At 48.5% G+C, this 25,682-nt stretch overlaps 2 protein-coding genes across 3 annotated transcripts in view; one reads left to right on the plus strand and one right to left on the minus strand.

Moving 5' to 3' along the window:
- The window catches only part of RBM11 (RNA binding motif protein 11), a 548,228-nt gene extending 522,736 nt beyond the window's left edge, over nucleotides 1-25,492 (plus strand). For both annotated transcript variants that reach the window (XM_063956341.1, XM_063956340.1), the window contains 3 exons: nucleotides 3,129-3,207; nucleotides 10,900-10,996; nucleotides 24,977-25,492. In XM_063956341.1, coding sequence (XP_063812411.1) covers nucleotides 3,129-3,207; nucleotides 10,900-10,996; nucleotides 24,977-25,291 — 491 coding nt within the window. In that variant the 3' untranslated portion in view covers nucleotides 25,292-25,492. The remainder of the gene's footprint in view (nucleotides 1-3,128; nucleotides 3,208-10,899; nucleotides 10,997-24,976) is intronic.
- The window catches only part of LOC135050145 (stomatin-like), a 224,866-nt gene that overhangs the window by 161,980 nt on the left and 37,204 nt on the right, over nucleotides 1-25,682 (minus strand). The window lies entirely within an intron of this gene.

Genomic DNA, 25,682 nt, shown 5'->3' on the forward strand with positions numbered 1-25,682 from the left:
TGGACGGCGTGTCTCTGTCTTTGAAGGTGTTACAGCAACAAGGCTGGATTCTCAATATCCCAAAGTCACAGTTTGTTCCTACGACGCGTCTGACCTTCTTGGGCTTGATTCTGGACACAGACCAAAAGAAGGTTTTTCTTCCAATAGAAAAAGCTCAGGAGCTCATGACTCTGGTCAGGAACCTATTGAAGTCAAAACGGGTGTCCGTGCATCACTGCACTCGAGTCCTGGGGAAAATGGTGGCATCGTATGAAGCCATTCCCTTCAGCAGGTTCCATGCGAGGACCTTCCAATGGGACCTACTGGACAAGTGGTCCGGGTCACATCTACAAATGCATCAGAGGATCACCCTGTCCCCCAGAGCCAGGGTGTCTCCTGTGGTGGCTGCAGAGTGCTCACCTCCTAGAGGGTCGCAGGTTCGGGATTCAGGACTGGATCCTGGTGACCACAGACGCAAGTCTCCGAGGTTGGGGAGCAGTCACACAGGGAAGAAATTTCTAAGGTCTTTGGTCGAGTCTAGAGACTTGTCTCCACATCAACATCCTGGAGTTGAGGGCCATATACAACGCCCTACGTCAAGCGGAGGCATTACTTCGCGACAAACCAGTTCTGATTCAGTCGGACAATGTCACCGCAGTGGCTCATGTAAACCGCCAAGGCGGCACAAGGAGCAGGGGGGCAATGGCGGAAGCCACCAGGATTCTTCGCTGGGCGGAAAATCATGTAAGCGCACTGTCAGCAGTGTTCATTCCGGGGGTGGACAACTGGGAAGCAGACTTCCTCAACAGACACGACCTGCATCCGGGAGAGTGGGGACTTCATCAGGAAGTCTTCGCGCAGATCACAAGTCGGTGGGGACTGCTCCAAATAGACATGATGGCGTCCCGTCTCAACACAAAGTTAAAAAGGTATTGCGCCAGGTCAAGAGATCCTCAGGCGATAGCTGTGGACGCCCTGGTGACACCGTGGGTGTTTCGGTCGGTCTATGTGTTTCCTCCTCTTCCTCTCATACCCAAGGTGTTGAGAATAATAAGACAGAGAAGAGTGAGAACAATCCTCATTGTTCCAGATTGGCCACGAAGGACTTGGTATCCGGATATACAGGAATTACTCACAGAAGATCCGTGGCCTCTTCCTCTAAGACAGGACCTGTTGCAACAGGGTCCCTGTCTGTTCCAAGACTTGCTGCGTTTGACGGCATGGCGGTTGAACGCCGGATCCTAGCGGAAAAATGTATTCCCGATGAGGTCATTCCTACGCTAATAAATGCTAGGAAGGATGTGACCTCAAAACATTATCACCGAATATGGAGAAAATATGTTTCTTGGTGTGAGGCCAGGAATGCTCCTACGGAGGAATTCCATCTGGGTCGTCTCCTTCACTTCCTGCAAACTGGAGTGAATTTGGGCCTAAAATTAGGCTCCATAAAAGTTCAGATTTCGGCCTTATCAATTTTCTGGCCTCTCTACCTGAAGTACAGACTTTTGTGAAGGGAGTACTGCATATTAAGCCTCCTTTTGTATCTCCGGTGGCACCTCGGGACCTTAACGTGGTGTTAAGTTTCCTTAAGTCACATTGGTTTGAACCACTCAAAGCGGTGGAGTTAAAATATCTCACTTGGAAGGTGGTCATGTTGCTAGCCTTGGCTTCGGCTAGGCGAGTCTCGGAATTGGCGGATTTATCACATAAAAGCCCCTATCTGGTTTTTCATGTGGATAGGTCAGAATTGCGGACTCGTCCTCAATTCCCACCTAAAGTGGTTTCATCCGTTCATATGAATCCAACCTATTGTTGTGCCTGTGGCTACGCGTGACTTGGAGGATTCAGAGTCCCTGGATGTGGTCAGGGCTTTGAAAATTTACGTGGCCAGAATGGCTAGAGTCAGAAAAACAGAAGCACTATTTGTCCTGTATGCAGCCAACAAGGTTGGCGCTCCGGTTTCAAAGCAGACTATTGCTCGCTGGATCTGTAACACGATTCAGCAGGCGCATTCTACGGCAGGATTGCCGTTACCAAAATCGGTTAGGGCCCATTACACTAGGAAGGTGGGCTCTTCTTGGGCGGCTGCCCGAGGGCTTTCGGCACTACAGCTGTGCCGAGATGCTACTTGGTCGGGGTCAAACACCTTTGCAAAGTTCTATAAGTTTGATACCCTGGCTGTGGAGGACCTACCATTTGCTCATTCGGTGCTGCAGAGTCATCCGCACTCTCCCGCCCATTTGGGAGCTTTGGTATAATCCCCATAGTCCTTACGGAGTCCCAGCATCCTCTACGACGTTAGAGAAAATAAGATTTTAAACCTACCGGTAAATCTTTTTCTCGTAGCCCGTAGAGGATGCTGGGCGCCCGTCCCAAGTGCGGACTACTTCTGCAAGATATGTATATAGTTATTGCTTAAATAAGGGTTATGTTATAGTTTCATCGGTTTTGGACCGAAACTGTTTTTCATACTGTTAACTGGTTAGTTTAACACAAGTTATACGGTGTGATTGGTGTGGCTGGTATGAATCTTACCCTTGGATTAACTAAAATCCTTTCCTCGTACTGTCCATCTCCTCTGGGCACAGTTTCTCTAACTGAGGTCTGGAGGAGGGGCATAGAGGGAGCCAGTGCACACCCAGAGTCAAAGTCTTTCTTAAAGTGCCCATGTCTCCTGCGGAGCCCGTCTATCCCCATGGTCCTTACGGAGTCCCAGCATCCTCTACGGACTACGAGAAAAAGATTTACCGGTAGGTTTAAAATCGTATTATTTTTTATTCGTTTTTTTTTTAAACTTTTTTTTTGCTGTGTCGTTTTCTTCGTAAAGTGACGGGGAACACCAATTAGTGCACCGTGTTCGCTCGCCATGCTTCGGGCAAGGGGTTACCGTTCCCAATTGTAGTCCACGTGGATCGTAAAGTATGAAAAAGTTTTTAAAAAATGTGAAAAACTCACGTCGACCTTGTTCATGTCGACCTTTTGACCATGTCGACCAATAGTGGTCAACCTAATGACTGGCGACCTAAGTCTTGTTGACCTAATGACTGTAAAGCTGTAGTGTATGTGTTTGCAGGATTCCAATGACAATGAGTCTGAGGTCGGTGAATACTCATCATAACGGAAATATTATATTTTATTTTTCCACACAGGAAGTTCTCATTTCGATGAACCAAACAAGGATTTCCAAGGACCTGATAATGGTTTTGTCAGGAACCTAGCAGCTTGTGGGTGAGTACAGTACCTACCTATTCATTACTAATGTGCGGGTATTGGAACACTAAACTCAAATTTCTCCTTCATCCACTAGGGGACACTGGAACATAGACAGTGGGGTATAGACGGGTGGATAATTGGAGCCTGGCACTTTTATTTTATTCAGGAAGTGTAGCTGGCTCCTCACTCTCTATATCCATCCAAGCCCAGTTTAGATTTTTTGTTGTACAGGAGAAAGCATACATATTTTATACTATTGTTTTTAAACATGAGCATTCTTAGCAGAGTATTCTGTTATGTGCAATGTATTGCCGCAATGTATGTCTATGCACATTAAAGCTTAATATGCTAGCCAAACATTGATCATTTTCTATGGAGAGTGAAGGGAAATTAGAAGAGCAGCCTTTGCCCAACTGTTTCAGAGATACTTTGTATTATATATTCAGGACTGTGGACCCCCACTTACCATTTGAAGACGGCCATACACTGTGCAGTTATCGGCCCAATCAGCCGATTATTGTACATTGTATGGCGGTGACTGGGCAGCTAAGAGAAGTATTCCAGAATGGCCGACAGATGCTATAATTGCTGCACGGATATGACAGTGAATGTACTCCCCATCAGACAGACAGACCAGTTATCTGACGGTGTATGGCCATGTCAGATAATTGGTATGTCTGTCTTATAGGGAGCTTGATCTCATAATGTATGGCCAGCATAAGCCATGGAACCCAAGCTATTTTACTTTGAAAGGATCTTAATTACACTTGAATAACATTAAGTGGAGGGTTGTGGCTGGAGATCAGTTAATTGTAGGATAGGGAACAGTAACAGCATGCTACAGAAAGGTGAGCCTACAGTTTTTTTTTTTGTTTTTTTTAAACAATCCTAGAAATTAATTTTCTCTGACGTCCTAGTGGATGCTGGGGACTCCGTCAGGACCATGGGAATAGCGGCTCCGCAGGAGACAGGGCACAAAATTTAAAAGTTTGACCACTAGGTGGTGTGTACTGGCTCCTCCCCCTATGACCCTCCTCCAAGCCTCAGTTAGGTTTTTGTGCCCGTCCGAGCAGGGTGCAATCTAGGTGGCTCTCATAAAGAGCTGCTTAGAGTAAAAGTTTTGATAGTTTTATTATTTTCAGTGAGTCCTGCTGGCAACAGGCTCACTGCAACGAGGGACCTAGGGGAGAAGAAGTGAACTCACCTGCGTGCAGGATGGATTTGCTTCTTAGGCTACTGGACACTAGCTCCAGAGGGACGATCACAGGTACAGCCTGGATGGGTCACCGGAGCCGCGCCGCCGACCCCCTTGCAGATGCCGAAGTAAGAAGAGGTCCAGAAACCGGCGGCTGAAGGCTTTTCAGTCTTCATGAGGTAGCGCACAGCACTGCAGCTGTGCGCCATTGCGCTCAGGCACACTTCACACCGGCGGTCACTGAGGGTGCAGGGCGCTGGGGGGGGGCGCCCTGGGCAGCAATGTTAATACCTTTCTGGCTAAAAAGAATACATCACATATAGTCCATGAGGCTATATGGATGTATTTCACCCCTGCCAGGTCTCAGAAAAACCGGGAGAAGAGCCCGCCGGAATAGGGGGCGGGGCCTATCTCCTCAGCACACAGCGCCATTTTCCTACACAGCTCCGCTGCTAGGAAGGCTCCCAGGCTCTCCCCTGCACTGCACTACAGAAACAGGGTAAAAAACAGAGAGGGGGGGGCATTTTTTGGCGATATTATATATATTTAAGCAGCTATAAGGAAACAACACTTATATAAGGTTGTTCCTATATAATTATAGCGCTTTGGTGTGTGCTGGCAAACTCTCCCTCTGTCTCCCCAAAGGGCTAGTGGGGTCCTGTCTTCTATCAGAGCATTCCCTGTGTGTCTGCTGTGTGTCGGTACGTGTGTGTCGACATGTATGAGGACGATGTTGGTGTGGAGGCGGAGCAATTGCCGGTAATGGTGATGTCACCCCCTAGGGAGTCGACACCGGAATGGATGGCTTTGTTTATGGAATTACGTGATAATGTCAGCACGCTGCAAAAGTCGGTTGACGACATGAGACGACCGGCAAACCAGTTAGTACCTGTACAGGCGTCTCAAACACCGTCAGGGGCTGTAAAACGCCCTTTGCCTCAGTCGGTCGACGCAGACCCAGACACGGACACCGAATCTAGTGTCGACGGTGAAGAAACGAACGTATTTTCCAGTAGGGCCACACGTTATATGATCACGGCAATGAAGGAGGCTTTGCATATCTCTGATACTGCAAGTACCACAAAAAGGGGTATTATGTGGGGTCTGAAAAAACTACCTGTAGTTTTTCCTGAATCGGAGGAATTGAATGACGTGTGTGATGAAGCGTGGGTTACCCCTGATAAAAAACTGCTAATTTCAAAGAAGTTATTGGCGTTATACCCTTTCCCGCCAGAGGTTAGGGCGCGCTGGGAAACACCCCCTAGGGTGGACAAGGCGCTCACACGTTTATCCAAACAAGTGGCGTTACCGTCTCCTGATACGGCCGCCCTCAAGGATCCAGCTGATAGGAGGCTGGAAAATACTCTAAAAAGTATATACACACATACTGGTGTTATACTGCGACCAGCAATCGCCTCAGCCTGGATGTGCAGTGCTGGGGTGGCTTGGTCGGATTCCCTGACTGAAAATATTGATACCCTGGATAGGGACAGTATTTTATTGACTATAGAGCAATTAAAGGATGCATTCCTTTATATGCGAGATGCACAGAGGGATATCTGCACTCTGGCATCAAGAGTAAGTGCGATGTCCATATCTGCCAGAAGAAGTCTATGGACACGACAGTGGTCAGGCGATGCGGAGGAATTATTTGGGGTCGGTCTATCGGATTTGGTAGCCACGGCAACAGCCGGGAAGTCCACCTTTTTACCTCAAGTCCCCTCCCAGCAGAAAAAGACGCAGTCTTTTCAGCCGCAGTCCTTTCGTTCCTATAAGAACAAGCGAGCAAAAGGACATTCATATTTGCCCCGAGGCAAAGGAAAGGGTAAGAGACTGCAGCAAGCAGCCCCTTCCCAGGAGCAGAAGTCCTCCCCGGCTTCTGCAAAGGCCTCAGCATGACGCTGGGACCTTACAAGCGGACTCGGGGGCGGTGGGGGGTCGCCTCAAGAATTTCAGCGCACAGTGGGCTCACTCGCAGGTGGACCCCTGGATCCTGTAGGTAGTATCTCAGGGTTACAGGTTGGAATTCGAGAAGTCTCCCCCTCGCCGGTTCCTAAAATCTGCTTTGCCAACGTCTCCCTCAGACAGGGCGACGGTATTGGAAGCCATTCACAAGCTGTATTCTCAGCAGGTGATAATCAAGGTACCCCTTCTACAACAGGGAAAGGGGTATTACTCCACGCTATTTGTGGTACCGAAGCCGGACGGCTCGGTAAGACCTATTCTAAATCTGAAATCTCTGAACCTGTACATACAAAAATTCAAGTTCAAGATGGAGTCACTCAGAGCAGTGATAGCGAATCTGGAAGAAGGGGATTTTATGGTGTCCTTGGACATCAAGGATGCTTACCTTCATGTCCCAATTTGCCCTTCACACCAAGGGTACCTCAGGTTCGTGGTACAAAACTGTCATTATCAGTTTCAGACGCTGCCGTTTGGATTGTCCACGGCACCCAGGGTCTTTACCAAGGTAATGGCCGAAATGATGATCCTTCTTCGAAGAGAAGGCGTATTAATTATCCCTTACTTGGACGATCTCCTGATAAGGGCAAGATCCAGAGAACAGCTGGAGGTCGGAGTAGCACTAACTCAAGTAGTGCTCCAACAGCACGGGTGGATTCTGAATTTTCCAAAATCCCAACTGATCCCGACGACACGTCTGCTGTTCCTAGGGATGATTCTGGACACTGTTCAGAAAAAGGTATTTCTTCCGGAGGAGAAAGCCAGGGAGTTATCCGAACTCGTCAGGAACCTCCTAAAACCAGGGACAGTGTCTGTGCATCAATGCACAAGAGTCCTGGGAAAAATGGTGGCTTCTTACGAAGCGATTCCATTCGGCAGATTCCATGCACGAATTTTTCAGTGGGATCTGCTAGACAAATGGTCCGGATCGCATCTGCAGATGCATCAGCGGATAAAATTGTCGACAAGGACAAGGGTCTCTCTGCTATGGTGGTTGCAGAGTGCTCATCTGTTAGAGGGCCGCAGATTCGGCATACAGAACTGGGTCCTAGTGACCACGGATGCCAGCCTGAGAGGCTGGGGAGCGGTCACACAAGGAAGAAACTTCCAGGGCGTGTGGTCAAGCCTGGAAACGTCTCTTCACATAAATATACTGGAACTAAGAGCAATCTACAATGCTCTAAGCCTGGCAAAACCTCTGCTTCAGGGTCAGCCGGTGTTGATCCAGTCGGACAACATCACGGCAATCGCCCACGTAAACAGACAGGGCGGCACAAGAAGCAGGAGGGCAATGGCAGAAGCTGCAAGGATTCTTCGCTGGGCGGAAAATCATGTGATAGCACTGTCAGCAGTGTTCATCCCGGGAGTGGACAACTGGGAAGCAGACTTCCTCAGCAGACACGATCTTCACCCGGGAGAGTGGGGACTTCATCCAGAAGTCTTCCACATGATTGTAGCCCATTGGGAAAGACCAATGGTGGACATGATGGCGTCCCGCCTCAACAATGCTCACGGAAGATCCGTGGCCTCTACCTCTAAGAAGGGATCTGCTTCAGCAGGGACCGTGTCTATTCCAAGACTTACCGCGGCTGCGTTTGACGGCATGGCGGTTGAACGCCGGATCCTACAGGAAAAAGGCTTTCCGGAAGAGGTCATCCCTACCCTGGTCAAAGCCAGGAAGGAGGTGACTGCACAACATTATCACCGCATTTGGAGAAAATATGTTGCATGGTGTGAGGCCAGGAAGGCCCCGACAGAGGAATTTCAACTGGGTCGATTCCTACATTTCCTGCAAACAGGATTATCTATGGGCCTCAAATTAGGGTCCATTAAGGTTCAAATTTCGGCCCTGTCGATTTTCTTCCAGAAAGAATTGGCTTCAGTTCCTGAAGTCCAGACTTTTGTAAAAGGAGTACTACATATACAGCCCCCGGTTGTGCCCCCAGTGGCACAGTGGGATCTCAATGTAGTTTTGGATTTTCTCAAATCCCATTGGTTTGAGCCACTCAAATCGGTAGATTTGAAATATCTTACATGGAAAGTAACCATGCTACTGGCCCTGGCTTCAGCCAGGAGAGTGTCGGAATTGGCGGCTTTATCAGATAAAAGCCCATATCTGATTTTCCATTCGGACAGGGCAGAATTGAGGACGCGTCCTCATTTTCTGCTTAAGGTGGTATCAGCGTTTCACCTGAACCAGCCTATTGTGGTGCCTGCGGCTACTAGCGATTTGGAGGATTCCAAGTTGCTGGACGTTGTCGGAGCATTGAAAATATATATTTCAAGGACGGCTGGAGTCAGAAAATCTGACTCGCTGTTTATACTGTATGCACCCAACAAGCTGGGTGCTCCTGCTTCTAAGCAGACGATTGCTCGTTGGATTTGTAGCACAATTCAACTGGCTCATTCTGTGGCAGGCCTGCCACAGCCTAAATCTGTCAATGCCCACTCCACAAGGAAGGTGGGCTCATCTTGAGCGGCTGCCCGAGGGGTCTCGGCATTACAACTCTGCCGAGCAGCTACGTGGTCAGGGGAGAACACGTTTGTAAAATTCTACAAATTTGATACCCTGGCTAAGGAGGACCTGGAGTTCTCTCATTCGGTGCTGCAGAGTCATCCGCACTCTCCCGCCCGTTTGGGAGCTTTGGTATAATCCCCATGGTCCTGACGGAGTCCCCAGCATCCACTAGGACGTCAGAGAAAATAAGAATTTACTCACCGGTAATTCTATTTCTCGTAGTCCGTAGTGGATGCTGGGCGCCCATCCCAAGTGCGGATTGTCTGCAATACTTGTACATAGTTATTGTTACAAAAAAATCGGGTTGTTTATTGTTGTGAGCCATCTTTTCAGAGGCTCCTACGTTATCATACTGTTAACTGGGTTCAGATCACAAGTTGTACGGTGTGATTGGTGTGGCTGGTATGAGTCTTACCCGGGATTCAAAATCCTTCCTTATTGTGTACGCTCGTCCGGGCACAGTATCCTAACTGAGGCTTGGAGGAGGGTCATAGGGGGAGGAGCCAGTACACACCACCTAGTGGTCAAACTTTTAAATTTTGTGCCCTGTCTCCTGCGGAGCCGCTATTCCCATGGTCCTGACGGAGTCCCCAGCATCCACTACGGACTACGAGAAATAGAATTACCGGTGAGTAAATTCTTATTTTTTTTCATTTTTTTTTTCAATCTATTCATCGCTTAGTATTTACATTTGAAAGTACTATTATACTGTAGGTAAACCTTCAAAGCAAATTTCTTAATTTTGCAGGATTTGGGACTTTGGTTGTCCTGTGATGTTCCAAAACAAGGACCGCATCAAGGGTCTAAATTCTAAGGAGTGTAAAGAGTCTGTGCCCACTGTATTAGTGGTTACAATACAGTGTTGGACTGGGGCATGAAGAGCCTACAGGGGAATGCAGTTGTAGGGGCCTATGTTTTGGGGTGTGGCCAGTCTCCAGCAGGGGTGGGGCCACCTGATACATTGGTTTGCCTAACCATTAGTGAGTGCATGAGCTGGGCCCCTTGATAAATATATAAATACTACTAGTGCATGCATGATAATGTACCAGATAAATATTGGCAATGCACTGTAGAGAATACATCATAGTTCTGGGCAGTACAATGTAACATATATGTATAATGTATAATTCAAGTACACAGTCTGGAATCTGATCCCTAGAGGATGAAGGGGATCCCCAGGCAGTGTGGCCCACCGGGGGTTCCCCCTGTGCCCTGTGGGCCATTCCAACCCTGGTACAATATGTCTTTAATTGGTAGCCACACTGCCCCATTGAATGCTCAAACTAAATGTAAACCCTGGGGATGAATAGGCATCTCTTGCACGCTGGGACAGGATGAGTTAACCCTTAGTAGATGGTGGTAATGATAGGTGTGTATGGGGGTGAGAGAACTGTTTTGGGTGTGATGCAGTCAGTCTGTATCCTATGTGGAAAGTGATAGCAAAATAGTTGAATCCTGTGTAAACCCTTACAGCAGGGTTTCCCATACTCTAACTCTAACAGTCCAGGGTTTAGGGATATCCATGCTTGTGCTCAGATGTTATAATCAAACTGACTTGGGTACTATTAAGTCACCTTTGCTTAAGCATGGATATTCTTTAAGCCTGGACTATTAGGGTGCCTTGAGGAAAGGGTTTGGGAACCACTACCTTACAGTAATCATCCTTGTCATAGGCGTAGAGAGTGTCCCCCTTCTTCACCATTGGTAGTGGAAAGTAGATAAGTGTGTGTGTGTGTGTGTGTGTGTGTGTGTGTGTGTGTGTGTATATGTATGTATGTATGTATGTATGTGCATGTATGTATGTGTGTGTATATATATATATATATATATATATATATATATATATATATATATATATATATATATATATATATATATATATATATATATATATTATAATATAATTTATTTATGTACTTTCCCTGCTTCACATAGTAAAGATACTGAACTTTGTGACGTTCAAGTACATCAGTTTGAACAGTTTTTCCTCTTTCCTTTTTCATTAACTAATCATTGTTTTGTACTTCTGCAGAATGCCAGTAATGGGAGAACATTATGCATCCCCTGTTCCAATGTCCCCCATGGATAGCAGCTACTTATCCCAGGCGTATTTGTATTTTCATGGCATGGTAAGTTGAGATCGCTTTATGCTGGAGACAAAGGGGGTCATTTCGAGTTGATCGCACGTAGCATAGCAACTTTTTGCTGCTCGTGCAATCAACCTGACGCCGCCTATGGGGGAGTGTATCTTAGCATAGTAGGGCTGCGATCGCTTGTGCAGCCCTGCTATGCTAAAAAAGATTCCTGCAAAACAAGACCAGCCCTGGACATACTTACCCAGTGCGACAGATCCCGGCTGTGACGTCCGACATCCGCCCTCCAAACGCCTGGATCCGCCTGCGTTGGACTTACCACGCCTGGACAACGGTGAGTATCCGCCCCGGAACGCCTCCCGCCTATCCGTATTCTTGCGATCGCCGCTGCGATCGCTTTTCTCGCTGGCAGCGTCGCGCAATGCGTCCGCCGCGCATGCGTATTTCCGACCCGTTCGTACCACAGTGAAGAATTGCTGCGTGCGAACGGGTATGGATGACCCCTAAAGCCCGGTCTGCAAAATCTGATTATTTGCTTTTGGGTTTTCTCTAACGTCCTAGTGGATGCTGGGGACTCCGTCAGGACCATGGGGAATAGCGGCTCCGCAGGAGACAGGGCACAAAAGCAAGCTTTTAGGATCACATGGTGTGTACTGGCTCCTCCCCCCTATGACCCTCCTCCAAGCCTCAGTTAGGTTTTTGTGCCCGTCCGAGCAGGGTGCAATCTAGGTGGCTCTCTTAAAGAGTTGCTTAGAAAAAGTTTTTAGGTTCTTTATTTTCAGTGAGTCCTGCTGGCAACAGGCTCACTGCATCGAGGGACTTAGGGGAGAGAAGTGAACTCACCTGCGTGCAGGATGGATTGGCTTCTTAGGCTACTGGACACCATTAGCTCCAGAGGGAGTCGGAACACAGGTCTCGCCCTGGGGTTCGTCCCGGAGCCGCGCCGCCGACCCCCCTTGCAGATGCTGAAGATTGAAGAGGTCCGGAACCAGGCTTCATCAGGTAGCGCACAGCACTGCAGCTGTGCGCCATTGTTGTCAGCACACTTCACACAGCGGTCACGGAGGGTGCAGGGCGCGGGGGGGGGGGCGCCCTGGGCAGCAATGTATAATACCTGTATGGCGAAAAATACATCACATATAGCCCTTGAGGCTATATGGATGTATTTAACCCCTGCCAGATATCACAAACTCCGGAGAAGAAGCCCGCCGAAAAGGGGGCGGGGCCTATTCTCCTCAGCACACAGCGCCATTTTCCCTCACAGAAATGCTGGAGGGAAGGCTCCCATGCTCTCCCCTGCACTGCACTACAGAAACAGGGTTAAAACAGAGAGGGGGGACACTGATTTGGCGATATGAATATATATTAAATGCTATAAGGGAGGAACACTTATATAAAGGTTGTCCCTATATAATTATAGCATTTTGGTGTGTGCTGGCAAACTCTCCCTCTGTCTCCCCAAAGGGCTAGTGGGTCCTGTCCTCTATCAGAGCATTCCCTATGTGTGTGCTGTATGTCGGTACGTGTGTGTCGACATGTATGAGGAAAATGTTGGTGAGGAGGCGGAGCAAATTGCCTGTAATGGTGATGTCACTCTCTAGGGAGTCGACACCGGAATGGATGGCTTATTTATGGAATTACGTGATAATGTCAACACGCTGCAAGCCGGTTGACGACATGAGACGGCCGGCGAACAAATTAGTACCTGCCCAGGCGTCTCAAACACTGTCAGGGGCTGTAAAACGCCCATTTACCTCAGTCGGTCGACACAGACCCAGACACGGACACTGATTTCAGTGTCGACGGTGAAGAAACAAACGTATTTTCCTTTAGGGCCACAGGTTAAGGGCAATGAAGGAGGTGTTACATATTTCTGATACTACAAGAACCACAAAAAAGGGTATTGTGGGATGTGAAATAACTACCTGTAGTTTTTCCTGAATCAGATAAATTAAATGAAGTGTGTGATGATGCGTGGGTTTCCCCCGATAGAAAATTATTGGCGGTATACCCTTTCCCGCCAGAAGTTAGGGCGCGTTGGGAAACACCCCTTAGGGTGGATAAGGCGCTCACATGCTTATCAGAACAAGTGGCGGTACCATCTACAGATAGGGCCGTACTTAAGGAGCCAGCTGATAGGAGGCTGGAAAATATCCTAAAAAGTATACACACACATGCTGGTGTTATACTGCGACCAGCGATCGCCTCAGCCTGGATGTGCAGAGCTGAGGTGGCTTGGTCGGATTCCCTGACTAAAAATATTGATACCCTTGACAGGGACAGTATTTTATTGACTATAGAGCATTTAAAGGATGCATTTCTATATATGCGAGATGCGCAGAGGGATATTTGCACTCTGGCATCAAGAGTAAATGCGATGTCCATATCTGCAAGAAGATGTTTATGGACACGACAGTGGTCAGGTGATGCAGATTCCAAACGGCACAAAGATGTATTGCCGTATAAAGGGGAGGAGTTATTTGGGGTCGGTCCATGGGACCTGGTGGTCACGGCAACTGCTGGAAAATCCACCGTTTTTTACCCTAAGTCACATCTCTGCAGAAAAAGACACCGTCTTTTCAGCCTCTGTCCTTTCGTCCCTATAAGAGTCATATCTGCCCAGGGATAGAGGAAAGGGAAGAAGACTGCAGCAGGCAGCCCATTCCCAGGAACAGAAGCCCTCCAACGCTTCTACCAAGTTCTCAGCATGACGCTGGGACCGTACAGGACCCCTGGATCCTACAAGTAGTATCCAAGGGGTACAGATTGGAATGTCGAGATCCCCCACGCAGGTTCCTGTAGTCTGCTGTACCAATGTCTCCCTCCGACAGGGAGGCAGTATTGAAAACAATTCACAAGCTGTATTCCCAGCAGGTGATAATCAAAGTACCCCTCCTACAACAAGGAAAGGGGTATTATTCCACACTATATGGTGGTACTGAAGCCAGAAGGCTAGGTGAGACCTATTCTAAATCTGAAATATTTGAACACTTACAAAAGTTCAAATCCAGATGGAGTCACTCAGAGCAGTGATAGCGAACCGGGAAGAAGGGGACTATATGGTGTCCCGGGACATCAGGGATGCTTACCTCCATGTCCCAAAAATTTGCCTTTTCTCACCGAGGGTACCTCAGGTTCGTGGTACAGAACTGTCACTATCAGTTTCAGACGATGCCGTTGGATTGTCCAAGGCACCCCGGGTCCTTACCAAGGTAATGACCGAAATGAGGATTCGTCTTCAAAGAAAATGGACGACTTCCTGATAAGAACAAGGTCCAGAGAACAGTTGGAGGTCGGAGTAGCACTATCTCAAGTAGTTCTACGACAACACGGGTGGATTCTAAATATTCCAAAACCGCAGTTGTTCCGACGACACGTCTGCTGGTCCTAGGGATGATTCTGGACACAGTCCAGAAAAAGGTGTTTCTCCCAGAGGAGAAAGCCAGGGAGTTATCCGAGCTAATCGGGATCCTCCTAAGACCAGGAAAAGTGTCAGTGCATCATTGCACAAGAGTCCTGGTAAAAATGGTGGCTTATTACGAAGCGATTCCATTCGGCAGATTTCACGCAAGAACTCTTCAGTGGGATCTGCTGGACAAATGGTCCGGATCGCATCTTCAGATGCATCAGCGGATAACCCTATATCCAAGAACAAGGGTGTCTCTCCTGTGGTGATTACAGAGTGCTCATCTTCTAGAGGGCCGCAGATTCGGCATTCAGGATTGGGTGCTGGTGACCACGGAGGCCAGCCTGAGAGGTCAGCCGGTATTGATCCAGTGGGATAACATCACGGCAGTCGCCCACGTAAACAGAAAGGGCGGCACAAGAAGCAGGAGGGCAGTGGCAAAACTGCAAGGATTTTTCGCTAGGCAGAAAATCATGTGATAGCACTGTCAGCAGTGTTCATTCCGGGAGTGGACGACTGGGAAGCAGACTTCCTCAGCAGGCACGACCTCCACCCGGGAGAGTGGGAACTTCATCGGGAAGTTTTCCGCATGATTGTGAACCGTTGGGAAAGACCAAAGGTGGACATGATGGCATCCCGCCCGAACAAAAAACGGGACAGGTGTTGCGCCAGGTCACGAGACCTTCAGGCGATAGCTGTGGATGTCCTGGTAACACCGCGGGTGTAACAGTCGGTGTATGTGTTCCCTCCTCTGCTTCTCATAACCAAGGTATTGAGAATTATAAGACGTAGAGGAGTAAGAACTATACTCGTGGCTCCGGATTGGCCAAGAGGGACTTGGTACCCGGAATTTCAAGAGATGCTCACAGAGGACTAATGGCCTCGGGAGCTAAGAAGGGACTTGCTTCAGCAAGTACCATGTCTGTTCCAAGACTTACCGCGGCTGCGTTTGACGGCATGGCGGTTGAACGCCGGATCCTAAGGGAAAAGGCATTCCGGAAGAGGTCATACCTACCCTGGTCAAAGCCAGGAAGGAGGTGACCGCACAACGTTATCACCACATGTGGTGAAAATATGTTGCGTGGGTGAGGCCAGGAAGGCCCCACGAAGAAATTTCAACTAGGTCGATTTCTGCACTTCCTGCAAACAGGAGTGTCTATGAGCCTCAAATTGGGGTCCATTTAAGGTTCAAGTTTCGGCCCTGTAGATTTTCTTCCAGAAAGAATTGGCTTCAGTTCCTGAAGTCCAGACATTTGTCAAGGGAGTATTGCATATACAGCCCCTTTTGTGCCTCCAGTGGCACCGTGGGATCTCAACGTAGTGTTGGGATTCCTCAAATCTTATTGGTTTGAACCGCTCAAATCTGTGGATTTGAAATATCTCACATGGAAAGTGACCATGCTGTTGGCCCTGGCCTCGGCCAGGCGAGTGTTAGAATTGGCGGCTTTGTCTTACAAAAGCCCATATATTTGATTTTCCATTCGGACAGGGCAGAACTGCGGACTCGTCCCCAGTTTCTTCCTAAGGTGGTGTCAGCGTTTCACCTGAAACAACCTATTGTGGTGCCTGCGGCTACTAGGGACTTGGAGGACTCCAAGTTGCTAGACGTTGTCAGGGCCCTGAAAATAAATATATATATATATATATATATATATATATATATATATATATATATATATATATATATATATATATATATATATATATATATATATTTATTTCCAGGACGGCTGGAGTCACAGTCTGACTTGCTGTTTATATTGTATGCACCCAAAAAGCTGGGTGCTCCTGCTTCTAAGCAGACTATTGCTCGTTGGATTTGTAGTACAATTCAGCTTGCACATTCTGTGGCAAGCCAAAATCTGTAAATGCCCATTCCACAAGGAAGGTGGGCTCATCTTGGGCGGCTGCCCGAGGGGTCTCGGCTTTACAACTTTGCCGAGCAGCTACGTGGTCAGGGGGGAACACGTTTGTAAAATTCTACAAATTTGATACCCTGGCTGAGGAGGACCTGGAGTTCTCTCATTCGGTGCTGCAGAGTCATCCGCACTCTCCCGCCCGTTTGGGAGCTTTGGTATAATCCCCATGGTCCTGACGGAGTCCCCAGCATCCACTAGGACGTTAGAGAAAATAAGATTTTACTTACCGATAAATCTATTTCTCATAGTCCGTAGTGGATGCTGGGCGCCCATCCCAAGTGCGGATTGTCTGCATTACTTGTACATAGTTATTGTTACAAAAATCGGGTTATTATTGTTGTGAGCCATCTTTTTTTAGAGGCTACTTCTTTGTTATCATACGGTTAACTGGGTTCAGATCACAAGTTGTACGGTGTGATTGGTGTGGCTGGTATGAGTCTTACCCGGGATTCAAGATCCTTCCTTATTGTGTACTCTCGTCCGGGCACAGTACCTAACTGAGGCTTGGAGGAGGGTCATAGGGGGAGGAGCCAGTACACACCATGTGATCCTAAAAGCTTGCTTTTGTGCCCTGTCTCCTGCGGAGCCGCTATTCCCCATGGTCCTGACGGAGTCCCCAGCATCCACTACGGACTATGAGAAATAGATTTATCGGTAAGTAAAATCTTATTTTTTAGGGGGCAAATAAACCAAATCCTATTAATTTTGTTTCTTTTTGTTCTATGTATCTTTGTGCATTGCAGGCCTGATACATGGGTTCTAGTGTTCACTGTAGGGGGTATATTTACTGAGCTGTGGTTTTTCAAAGCCACCACTCTTTGCCAGTTTTGACAACTGAATTTAAAAAGGCAATAATATTACATACAATGGTTACCGTATTGCATTTGCATGTGTACATTAACCCACTGCTTATTAATTAAACCCCATGTATTCTTGTTTCTGCTGCGGGTTGCACTGGGCTCCACAAGGATAGACATTGGGGTGTAGAGTAGGATCTTGATCTGAGGCACCAACAGGCTCAAAGCTTTCACTGTTCCCAGAATGCACAGCGCCGCCTCCTCTATAACCCCGCCTCCCAGCACAGGAGCTGAGTTTTGTAAGTTGGTGCTGCAGTAAGCAGGCACTTAACAGGAGGGCTGCTCCAGGCAGCCCTAAAAAGCTTTTTTGTGAGAAAAAAAGTGAAGACTTCAAGGGCAGCAGTGGTGGTAAATGTCAGGAGACATTCACTGCTGCAGCTCCAGCTCTCCCCAGCGGCGCTGTACACTCCCGAGCCCTGGTTGCCAGGTACCTACAGCGGAGGCTCCGGTTTTCTTCACGTTAGACACACACGGCTGGGGCTCCCCAGGATCGCGTGGCCGCGCTTTGGGAGGTGGTAAGTGGGTCCCGCTTGCGGGACCCGGTCTCTGGCGCGGTCAGTGGGAGGCGGGCCGCGCACGCTGGCGGTAGACACTGTGGCAGTACAGGCGATCCCACTAGATCACCAGGGCATGGGCGCAGGTCAGGTTTTCTCTCTAAACCGTTTTTTATATCGCCCACAGTACCCGGTGGTTTTGCCAGCAAGGGGCATAAGGCTTAGACCTGAAGCCCATCCTCCAGCCCCAGGGTGCCATTTCTAGCAAGTGTTCCCGCCCTGGAGCTGCATATCTGTCTTTTCCTCACTCCCTGTCAGTGTCTGCGGCGCCATTATCCCTCAGCTCACTGTTCCTGGGACTGCTTGGGCAAATCCTCCTATGTAAAGCTGCCTGGTTGTCAGCGCTGTGCCTTTACATGACACTTAAGTATTCTACCTGCCTTTTTTTAGTCAGTGTTAGTAAGAAAGAGTGCACTTAGTCAGGGTTTTATAGTACAATTACCCTGTGATATACATCCAGTTCTTACTGTGTACTGTTATATCTCCTGTTATATAGCTGTGTAAGCTAGTCCAGTGCACTATTGTCAGTAATAACCTCTGCATTGTACAAACTGTGAGTATTTGTGTGTGCATTTGATAGCTGAGTGTTGTCCATTTCGTGTCTTTCACTCAACTTGCTATCCCTATATTCTATAACCTAAGGGGGCTTGGTGCATCAGGTGTTATCTAATATAGGATTTTCACAAAGATATACTGTATTACGTATTTTTCTCTGTGATTTAGTCACCATATCTCTCCTTTATCTCTGCTGGTGCTGACTACACTGCGCAGGGGTTTGGGTAAAGGTATAGTGCTGCTGATAATTGTACTGTGTTATAACTTGCAGTATGAGGTATCATGTCTGCTTCTGAGGGTAACGGTTCTGGGGCTGAACACACTGCCGGTGTTGCTGAAGCCACAGACCCACATGAGCAGAATATAGCAGCTGTGGGCTATGGTTCTGGGGGCTCCTTGCCCCCCAGTGGGACTGTGGCAACGGAGGCACATACTGACCCACCGTGGGCCGCTTTTTCCACGCTTCTGCATACGCTACTTCATAAACTAACACCCCCTATGGGACCTCCAATGCCGGTACAACCGTATGTGGTCCCTGCAGCTAACCCGCCGTGGGCGGACGATTTATCTGCTTAATTAAAGAAGTTGAACCAGTCCCTGACTACTAAAAAGTCTGACCATCGCTCAGCTAAGTCCAAGGGGTCCTCTAAGCGAGCGCTTGTCTCCTCACAATCCACTGCTGTCACTGACACCTCGTCTGATGAAGACGGCACGTACACTGACCCCACAGGTTCTGACTCAGATACGGCTGATGGAGACAGTAGTTCACATGTGGATGTTGCTGATCTTTTGGAGGCTATTAAATTAATTCTACAGATTACGGATGATCCCGAGCCATCCGTCCCTCCTAAGTAACCAGATAGGTTCAAGCGTCAGAAGGTGGTTAAACAAGTTTTACCTCACTCTGACCATCTAGTGGATATACGTCAGGAACCCTGGGAAAACCCGGGTACGAAGTTTGTGCCTCAAAAGAAGATGCTGGTTAGCTATCCCCTCGCGCCAGAGCTGTCTAAGAATTGGGAAACGCCTCCAGTGGACTCGCATGTGGCTAGGATGGTGGTTTCCTGAGCTCTGCCTGTCACTACCGTCACGTCTCTAAAAGAGCCTACGGATAAGCGTGTGGAGGGTTGTCTGAAAGCGATTTATACCCTCACGGGTGCTGCACAAAGGCCCACTATTGCAGCTACATGGGCTGCCGAGGCTATTGAAGCATGGGCCTTGGAGTTAGAAGCTGAAATCTCCTCTGACCATGCTAGACAATGCTTGTCATATATTCATATATTATCACAGGTTTTCGCTATATTAAAGAGGCGGCTTCTGATGCCGGTATCCTAGCAGCCAAGGCCTCTACTACGTCAGTCCTGGCTCGCCGGATACTGTGGCTGAGATCCTGGTCTGTGGATCTGGACTCTAGAAAAACACTGGAGGTACTCCCTTTCAACTGAGATATTCTGTTTGGGGAGGACTTAAATAAAATAGTGGCTGACTTGGCTACTGCCAAGACTGCCTGTCTGCCAAATACCGCTCCTTCTGTGTCGAAGGCTAAAGGTACGTCCTTTCGCCCTTCAGGTAAAGCAAAAGGTTAGGCGTACCACAAGCAGGCCTGCACTTCTAAACCTGGTAAGCCGAAGCCCAAAAGAGCCTGGGCTGCCCGTCAGCCAGCTTCCAAGACCGATAAGCCTGCCGCATGATGGGGCGGGCCTCCCCCTTGGGGATCCCAGGGTGGGGGGGACGGCTTCTAGGGTATACCCAGGAATGGTTGAAGACCACTTCAGATGCCTGGGTACGGGAAGTCGTCACTCGAGGTTACGCCATAGTATTCAAAAACCGACCCCCTCATCGATTTTGACAGGCGTCCCATCGGACCAGGCAAAAACACTCTGCATTCAGTGGTACAGACCCTCCTGGATACAGGAGTCGTAGTACAGGTGCCTCTTGCGCAGAGGTGCCGGGGGTACTATTCTCCGCTGTTTCTAGTCCCGAAACCGAATGGGTCCTCCCGGCCCATTCTCAACCTCAAGGCATTAAACAGGTTTGTGAAGGTTTCCAAGTTCCGTATGGAAACCCTTCGCTCTATAGTTCTGGCCTTGGAACCTGGGCACTACATGGTCTCCCTGGACATACAGGATGCTTACCTGCATATTCCTATAGCAGCGTCACATCAGCAATACCTGAGGTTCGCTATTGGCAACCTTCATTACAAGTTTCGGCGTTACCTTTTGGTTTAACAACGGCTCCGCGAGTCTTCACCAAAGTAACGGCGGTGATGACGGTGGTACTCCGCCGTCAAGGGGTCAAGATACTGCCGTACCTGGACGAGTTGTTACTCCTTGCAAATTCCCCAGAACTTCTCCTGTGTCATCTGGATATGACGGTCTGATTTCTACAAGCCCATGGGTGGCTCATCAACTGGAAGAAGTCCTCTCTGGTCCCTGCTCAGAGCATGGTGCACCTGGGAGCACTATTGGACACTCGCAACCAGCGATTGTTCTTGTCTCAGGAGAAAGTCCTGAAGCTTCAGGACAGGATCCGTTGCTTCCTTTCTCGTCCGCAAGTGTCGATACATTAGGCAATGCAGGTGCTGGGCCTCATGGTCTCAGCATTCGACATGGTGGAGTATGCTCAATTCCATTCTCTTCCCCCTCCAGAGGCTGATTCTAGCCAAGTGGGATGGCCTGCCTTACCGGATCAGGTCTCGGTTGATCTCATTGACTCCGGAGGTCCGTCTGTCGCTACTTTGGTGGCTCCGGGACAGACAGTTGTGCAGGGGCCGTCCCTTCTGGATATCCAACTGGGTTCTGTTGACGACAGATGCCAGTCTAAGAGGTTGGGGCGCGGTGCTGGAGCAACACTCCCTTCAGGGTCGGTGGACCAAGGAGGAATCTCTCCTCTCGATCAACATTCTGGAATTGCGGGCGGTCTTCAATGCCCAGCATTTAATTCAGAACCGTCCTGTTCAAGTACAGTCGGACAACGCCACCACAGTGGCTTACATAAATCATCAAGGCGGCACTCAAAGCCGTTTGGCAATGAAGGAAGTCTCACGGATTCTACGTTTGGCGGAACGCCATCTACCGGCCATATCAGCAATATTCATTCCGGGAGTCCTGAATTGGGAAGCGGACTTTCTCAGTCGTCAGGACGTGCATGCCGTCGAGTGGAGCCTCCATCCAGAAGTGTTTCAACTCCTAGTGGAAAAGTGGGGTCTTCCAGATGTAGATCTGATGGTGTCTCGACACAATCACAAGGTTCCTGTCTTCGGAGCAAGGACAAGGGATCCTCGAGCAGCATTTGTGGATGCGCTGGCGGGTGCCCTGGAGGTTTTGGCTGCTGTACGAGTTCCCTCCGGTGTCACTCCTGCCCAGGGTAATTCGGAAGTTCAAGCAAGAAAAAGGAATTCTGCTTCTCATAGCTCCAGCGTGGCCCAGACGGCACTGGTTCTCAGACCTGCAAGGCCTATCGTCAGAGCGTCCAATTCTACTTCCACAACGCCCAGACCTCCTCGTTCAGGGCCCCTGTGTCTACCAGCACCTAGCCCGGTTGTCTTTGACAGCGTGGCTCTTAAAGCTCCCGTCTTGAGGGCTAAGAGTTTTTCTAAAGAGGTCATTAAAACTATGTTGCGGGCCCGGAAACCGGCTTCTGCTCGGATTTACCATAGGGTCTGGCATTCCTACTTTGTTTGGTGTGCATCTCATGATTATGACGCTTCCAAGTTTAGTACAGGCAAACTTTTGGCTTTTCTGCAGCAGGGCCTAGATTTAGACCTGCGTCTGGCCTCCCTCAAGGTTCATATTTCTGCCTTGTCGGTGTGGTTTCAGAGAAAAATTGCGACTTAACCTGATGTTCATACTTTCACTCAGGGTGTGTTGCGTATCCAACCACCCTATGTCCCGCCTGTGGCTCCTTGGGACTTGTCGGTGGTTTTGGAGGCCTTACAGGATCCCTGGGTTCAGCTGATCTGGGTGCCTTGTCTTGTAGTTCCCCATATCTGATTTTTCACAGTGACCGGGCGGTTCTTAGGATGCGTCCCGTATTTTACCTAAGGTGGTTTCTTTGTTCCACCTTAACCAGGAGATTGTGGTTCCGGCCTTTGTCTCTCCTGATTTGTCTCCCAAAGAGCGGTCTTTGGATGTGGTATGGGCTCTCCGTATCTATGTGAAGAGAACTGCTTCTATTCGAAAATCGGATTCTTTGTTTTGTTTGGATTTCACAAACGTGACTGGCCTGCTCACAGGCAGACCCTGGCCAGATGGATTAGAATGGTGATTGCACATGCTTATGTGAGGGCTGGTCTATCGGCTACTGCTCACATTACGGCCCATTCTACTCGGTCTGTTGGACCTTCTTGGGCGGCCCGCCGTGGTGCGACCCTTGAACAGTTGTACAAGGCGGCTACGTTGTCCTCCATGAACACATTCATAAGGTTCTATGCCTTCGATTACTGCCGCTTTCCAGGATGCTTCCTTTGGACGCCGGGTTCTTGTGCCCGCTACAGTGCGTCCCCTCCCATAAGGAACTACTTTAGGACATCCCCAATGTCTCCTTGTGGAGCCCAGTGTACCCCGCAGCAGAAAACGAGATTTATGGTAAGTACTTACCTTTTGTTAAATCTTTCTGCGAGGTACACTGGGCTCCACAAGGCGCCCACCCTGACGCCCTTAGCTTCTTTGGGTTGGTATGGCATTAGCCTCTGACACTTCTCTTGTCGTGAGAGTGTGGTGTATGTGGCTACTAACCGTTGTCGTCTCTTTTCCTGCTACTGCATTGGGCTGGTTTAATTTAAAAACTGAGCTCCTGTGCAGGGAGGCGGGGTTATAGAGAAGGCGGCGCTGTGCATTCTGGGAACAGTTAAAGCTTTGAGCCTGTTGGTGCCTCAGATCAAGATCCTACTCTACACCCCAATGTCTATCCTTTGTGGAGCCCAGTGTACTTCGCAGAAAGAGATTTAACAAAGGTAAGTTCTTACCATAAATCTCGTTTTTCTTTTCCTATGCATACCGTAGATTAGATTTGTCAAAGTTTGGAGATAAAGTACCAACTAATCAGCTTCTAGTTGTCATTTGACGGGCTGTGTTAAAAAAAAATGATAGGCACTGATTGTTTGGTAACTCTTTCCAACCTTTGATAAATCTCTCCCTTGTTCTTTAAAGGGAAGATTTGTATTCGGTACCAGCAAACTAAATGTTAATGCCATTAAATGATTATTTTCTGTTCTTGAGGTTCAAGTGTATAGTCTGGGTACAGAGTCCAAGGCCCTGATGTGTCTTGCAGAGTGCATTTGGGCTGAAGCTAATAATGGATTTGCGTCCGCCTCTGTGCATTGATGGGCAAGGTTCTCGCCCCACCCACTGACCTGAAGACTAGAGGACTCTTGAGATGGGTGTTTGTAGCCTGAGCAGGGCTGTGTAGTAAGCAGCTGCACATAGGGCCTTCTCTGAGCTAGCACTTGGTGGACAGTGAAGTGAATGTCACCAGGTCTCTCTCTTAAAGGTGTGGGGGATCTACCTGTGGTATGATTATTTCTCTGGTAGTAGTAGGAGTTCCAGTAGAGCCAAGCCCCGTGTCATTTCTCTGCGGCATTATGGCTTCTGTCACTGGAGGGGTCTCCTTGTCAGAGATAAAATTTGGGGTGAAGAGAAGCCCTCTGATTTCAGGAGGCCTGGATTTGCAGTAGGAGGGTGACTCTTGGTGGTGGTGAAGGGAAGATAGTATTGGCTTGGTCATAAAGCCATCAGTAGTGTCCCAAGGGAAGGTGGTGTCCTCTGACCTGCGCGCTATCCACGCATGACATGCTGTCAGTAGGGGAGTTATTGTCAGGCTCACATAGACAAGAGGAACGTATCAGGGTGGACGTATCAGGGCATAGAAACGGACAATGTGCAGCGCCCTGCTAAAATTACTTGGAAAAATAGGTTCTTCAGGGTGAGATGTAGCTGTAGCCTAGAACAAATGGCCACTTTGAATTGGTTGCTATGGGCAATATCACTATTTTAATTTTTAGACGCTTTAGTAAATTTACCCCCGAGTGGGAACAGTCTGATATGAGTTCATGGAAACTCCTAATTTTAATAGGCAACCTAGTATGAACAACTTGATGTTCTCACATTGGGTCATGTGTAATGGAGCCTTGTAAAAGATTGCCCTTTAAAAAAAAAAAAAGTCTGAGTTCGGGCGGCATCCCTCACGTCGGGTGAACTCTGAGCCTAATTCAGACTGCAGCGGTGTGGGGGCGTGCCGCAGCAGCAGCGTGACGTCACGTGCAGCCGTTGGGACGCGGCGAGTAGCCGCCTGCCAGTGCAGCTAGGCTGCGCAAACTAGGAGCTATTCAGCAGGTGCAAAAGCATCGCCGTCGTGCAATGCTTTCGCAGCCGTGCGGGGGAGGTGGGGGTGCGGCAGGGCCTGACATGCGGGGCGGACTTGCCCTGTGCTGGGCGTGCACCCCGCATGTCAGAGTAACTGATCGTAGATGTGCTAACAGCACATCTACGATCAGATCTGAATCAGGCCCCTCTGACTTCATTATGTCCAGCCCATTGCCTTTTTTCAATATGAGTAATAATGTAGCATGAGCACAGGGAGAACAGAAGTTTTATAGGTCATTTTGGCACATAAATGTCTCCTTTATGTATATACTGTATAAAATGTAAGAATTCTCATTTCTGTTTAGCCAGAGCAATGTATATGCTTTATTTTTTTTATTTTGTATTCCCCCTTCCCCCCTTCAGATGAACCAGTTTATAACTCTACAGCAACCAGCATATGGTTGGGGGACGCCAGAGGAACAAGGTGGCATGCCAGCCCGGCTATGGAACAGTGAAGCTTCCTTTGCCCCATGCAGTGAACCCAGAGAAAACTGCGACGCTGGCCCCAGTTCTACAACTTGGGAATCCCATGGCTGCAAAGTGAACCAAAACAAGAGAATATCTTGTAAGCGAAGCAGAGTAATCGAGATCAGCGATACGGACAGTGATGGCCCAGAAAATAGTGTCAAAAAACCCAAGCCTGCCAAAAAACGTAAAGCGAAGAGAAGAAAGTACTAGACCAGAACATAGGCTACAAACCACGCCTGTGTATTTCACTAAATGGACTACAGTGACATCCTGGAGAGGGTTCAAAGTAGACCCCACTGGACTACGAACATGGCTTTATTCTGAAAAACTCTATAATATGTACTGTTAATGTTATTCTTGTTTCAGTATGGAAATATTTAACTTATTAAAATGAAATCTGTTACTTGCAAATGTCACCTTTGGTACGTACAGTATAAGAAAGCAAAGGATAACATTTGGAGAAACGGGGCAGTAATTCTGGCACTGGATATCAGAGGAATGCATATAGCATTGCAGAATATTAGTCTTTCAGTACCTCTGTATATAGGGGGTCATTCCGAGTTAATCGCTAGCTGCCGTTGTTCGCAGCTCAGCGATCAGT

The sequence above is a fragment of the Pseudophryne corroboree genome, chromosome 2, assembly GCF_028390025.1.
Source record: "Pseudophryne corroboree isolate aPseCor3 chromosome 2, aPseCor3.hap2, whole genome shotgun sequence".
In the NCBI taxonomy this organism is placed as follows: domain Eukaryota; kingdom Metazoa; phylum Chordata; class Amphibia; order Anura; family Myobatrachidae; genus Pseudophryne; species Pseudophryne corroboree.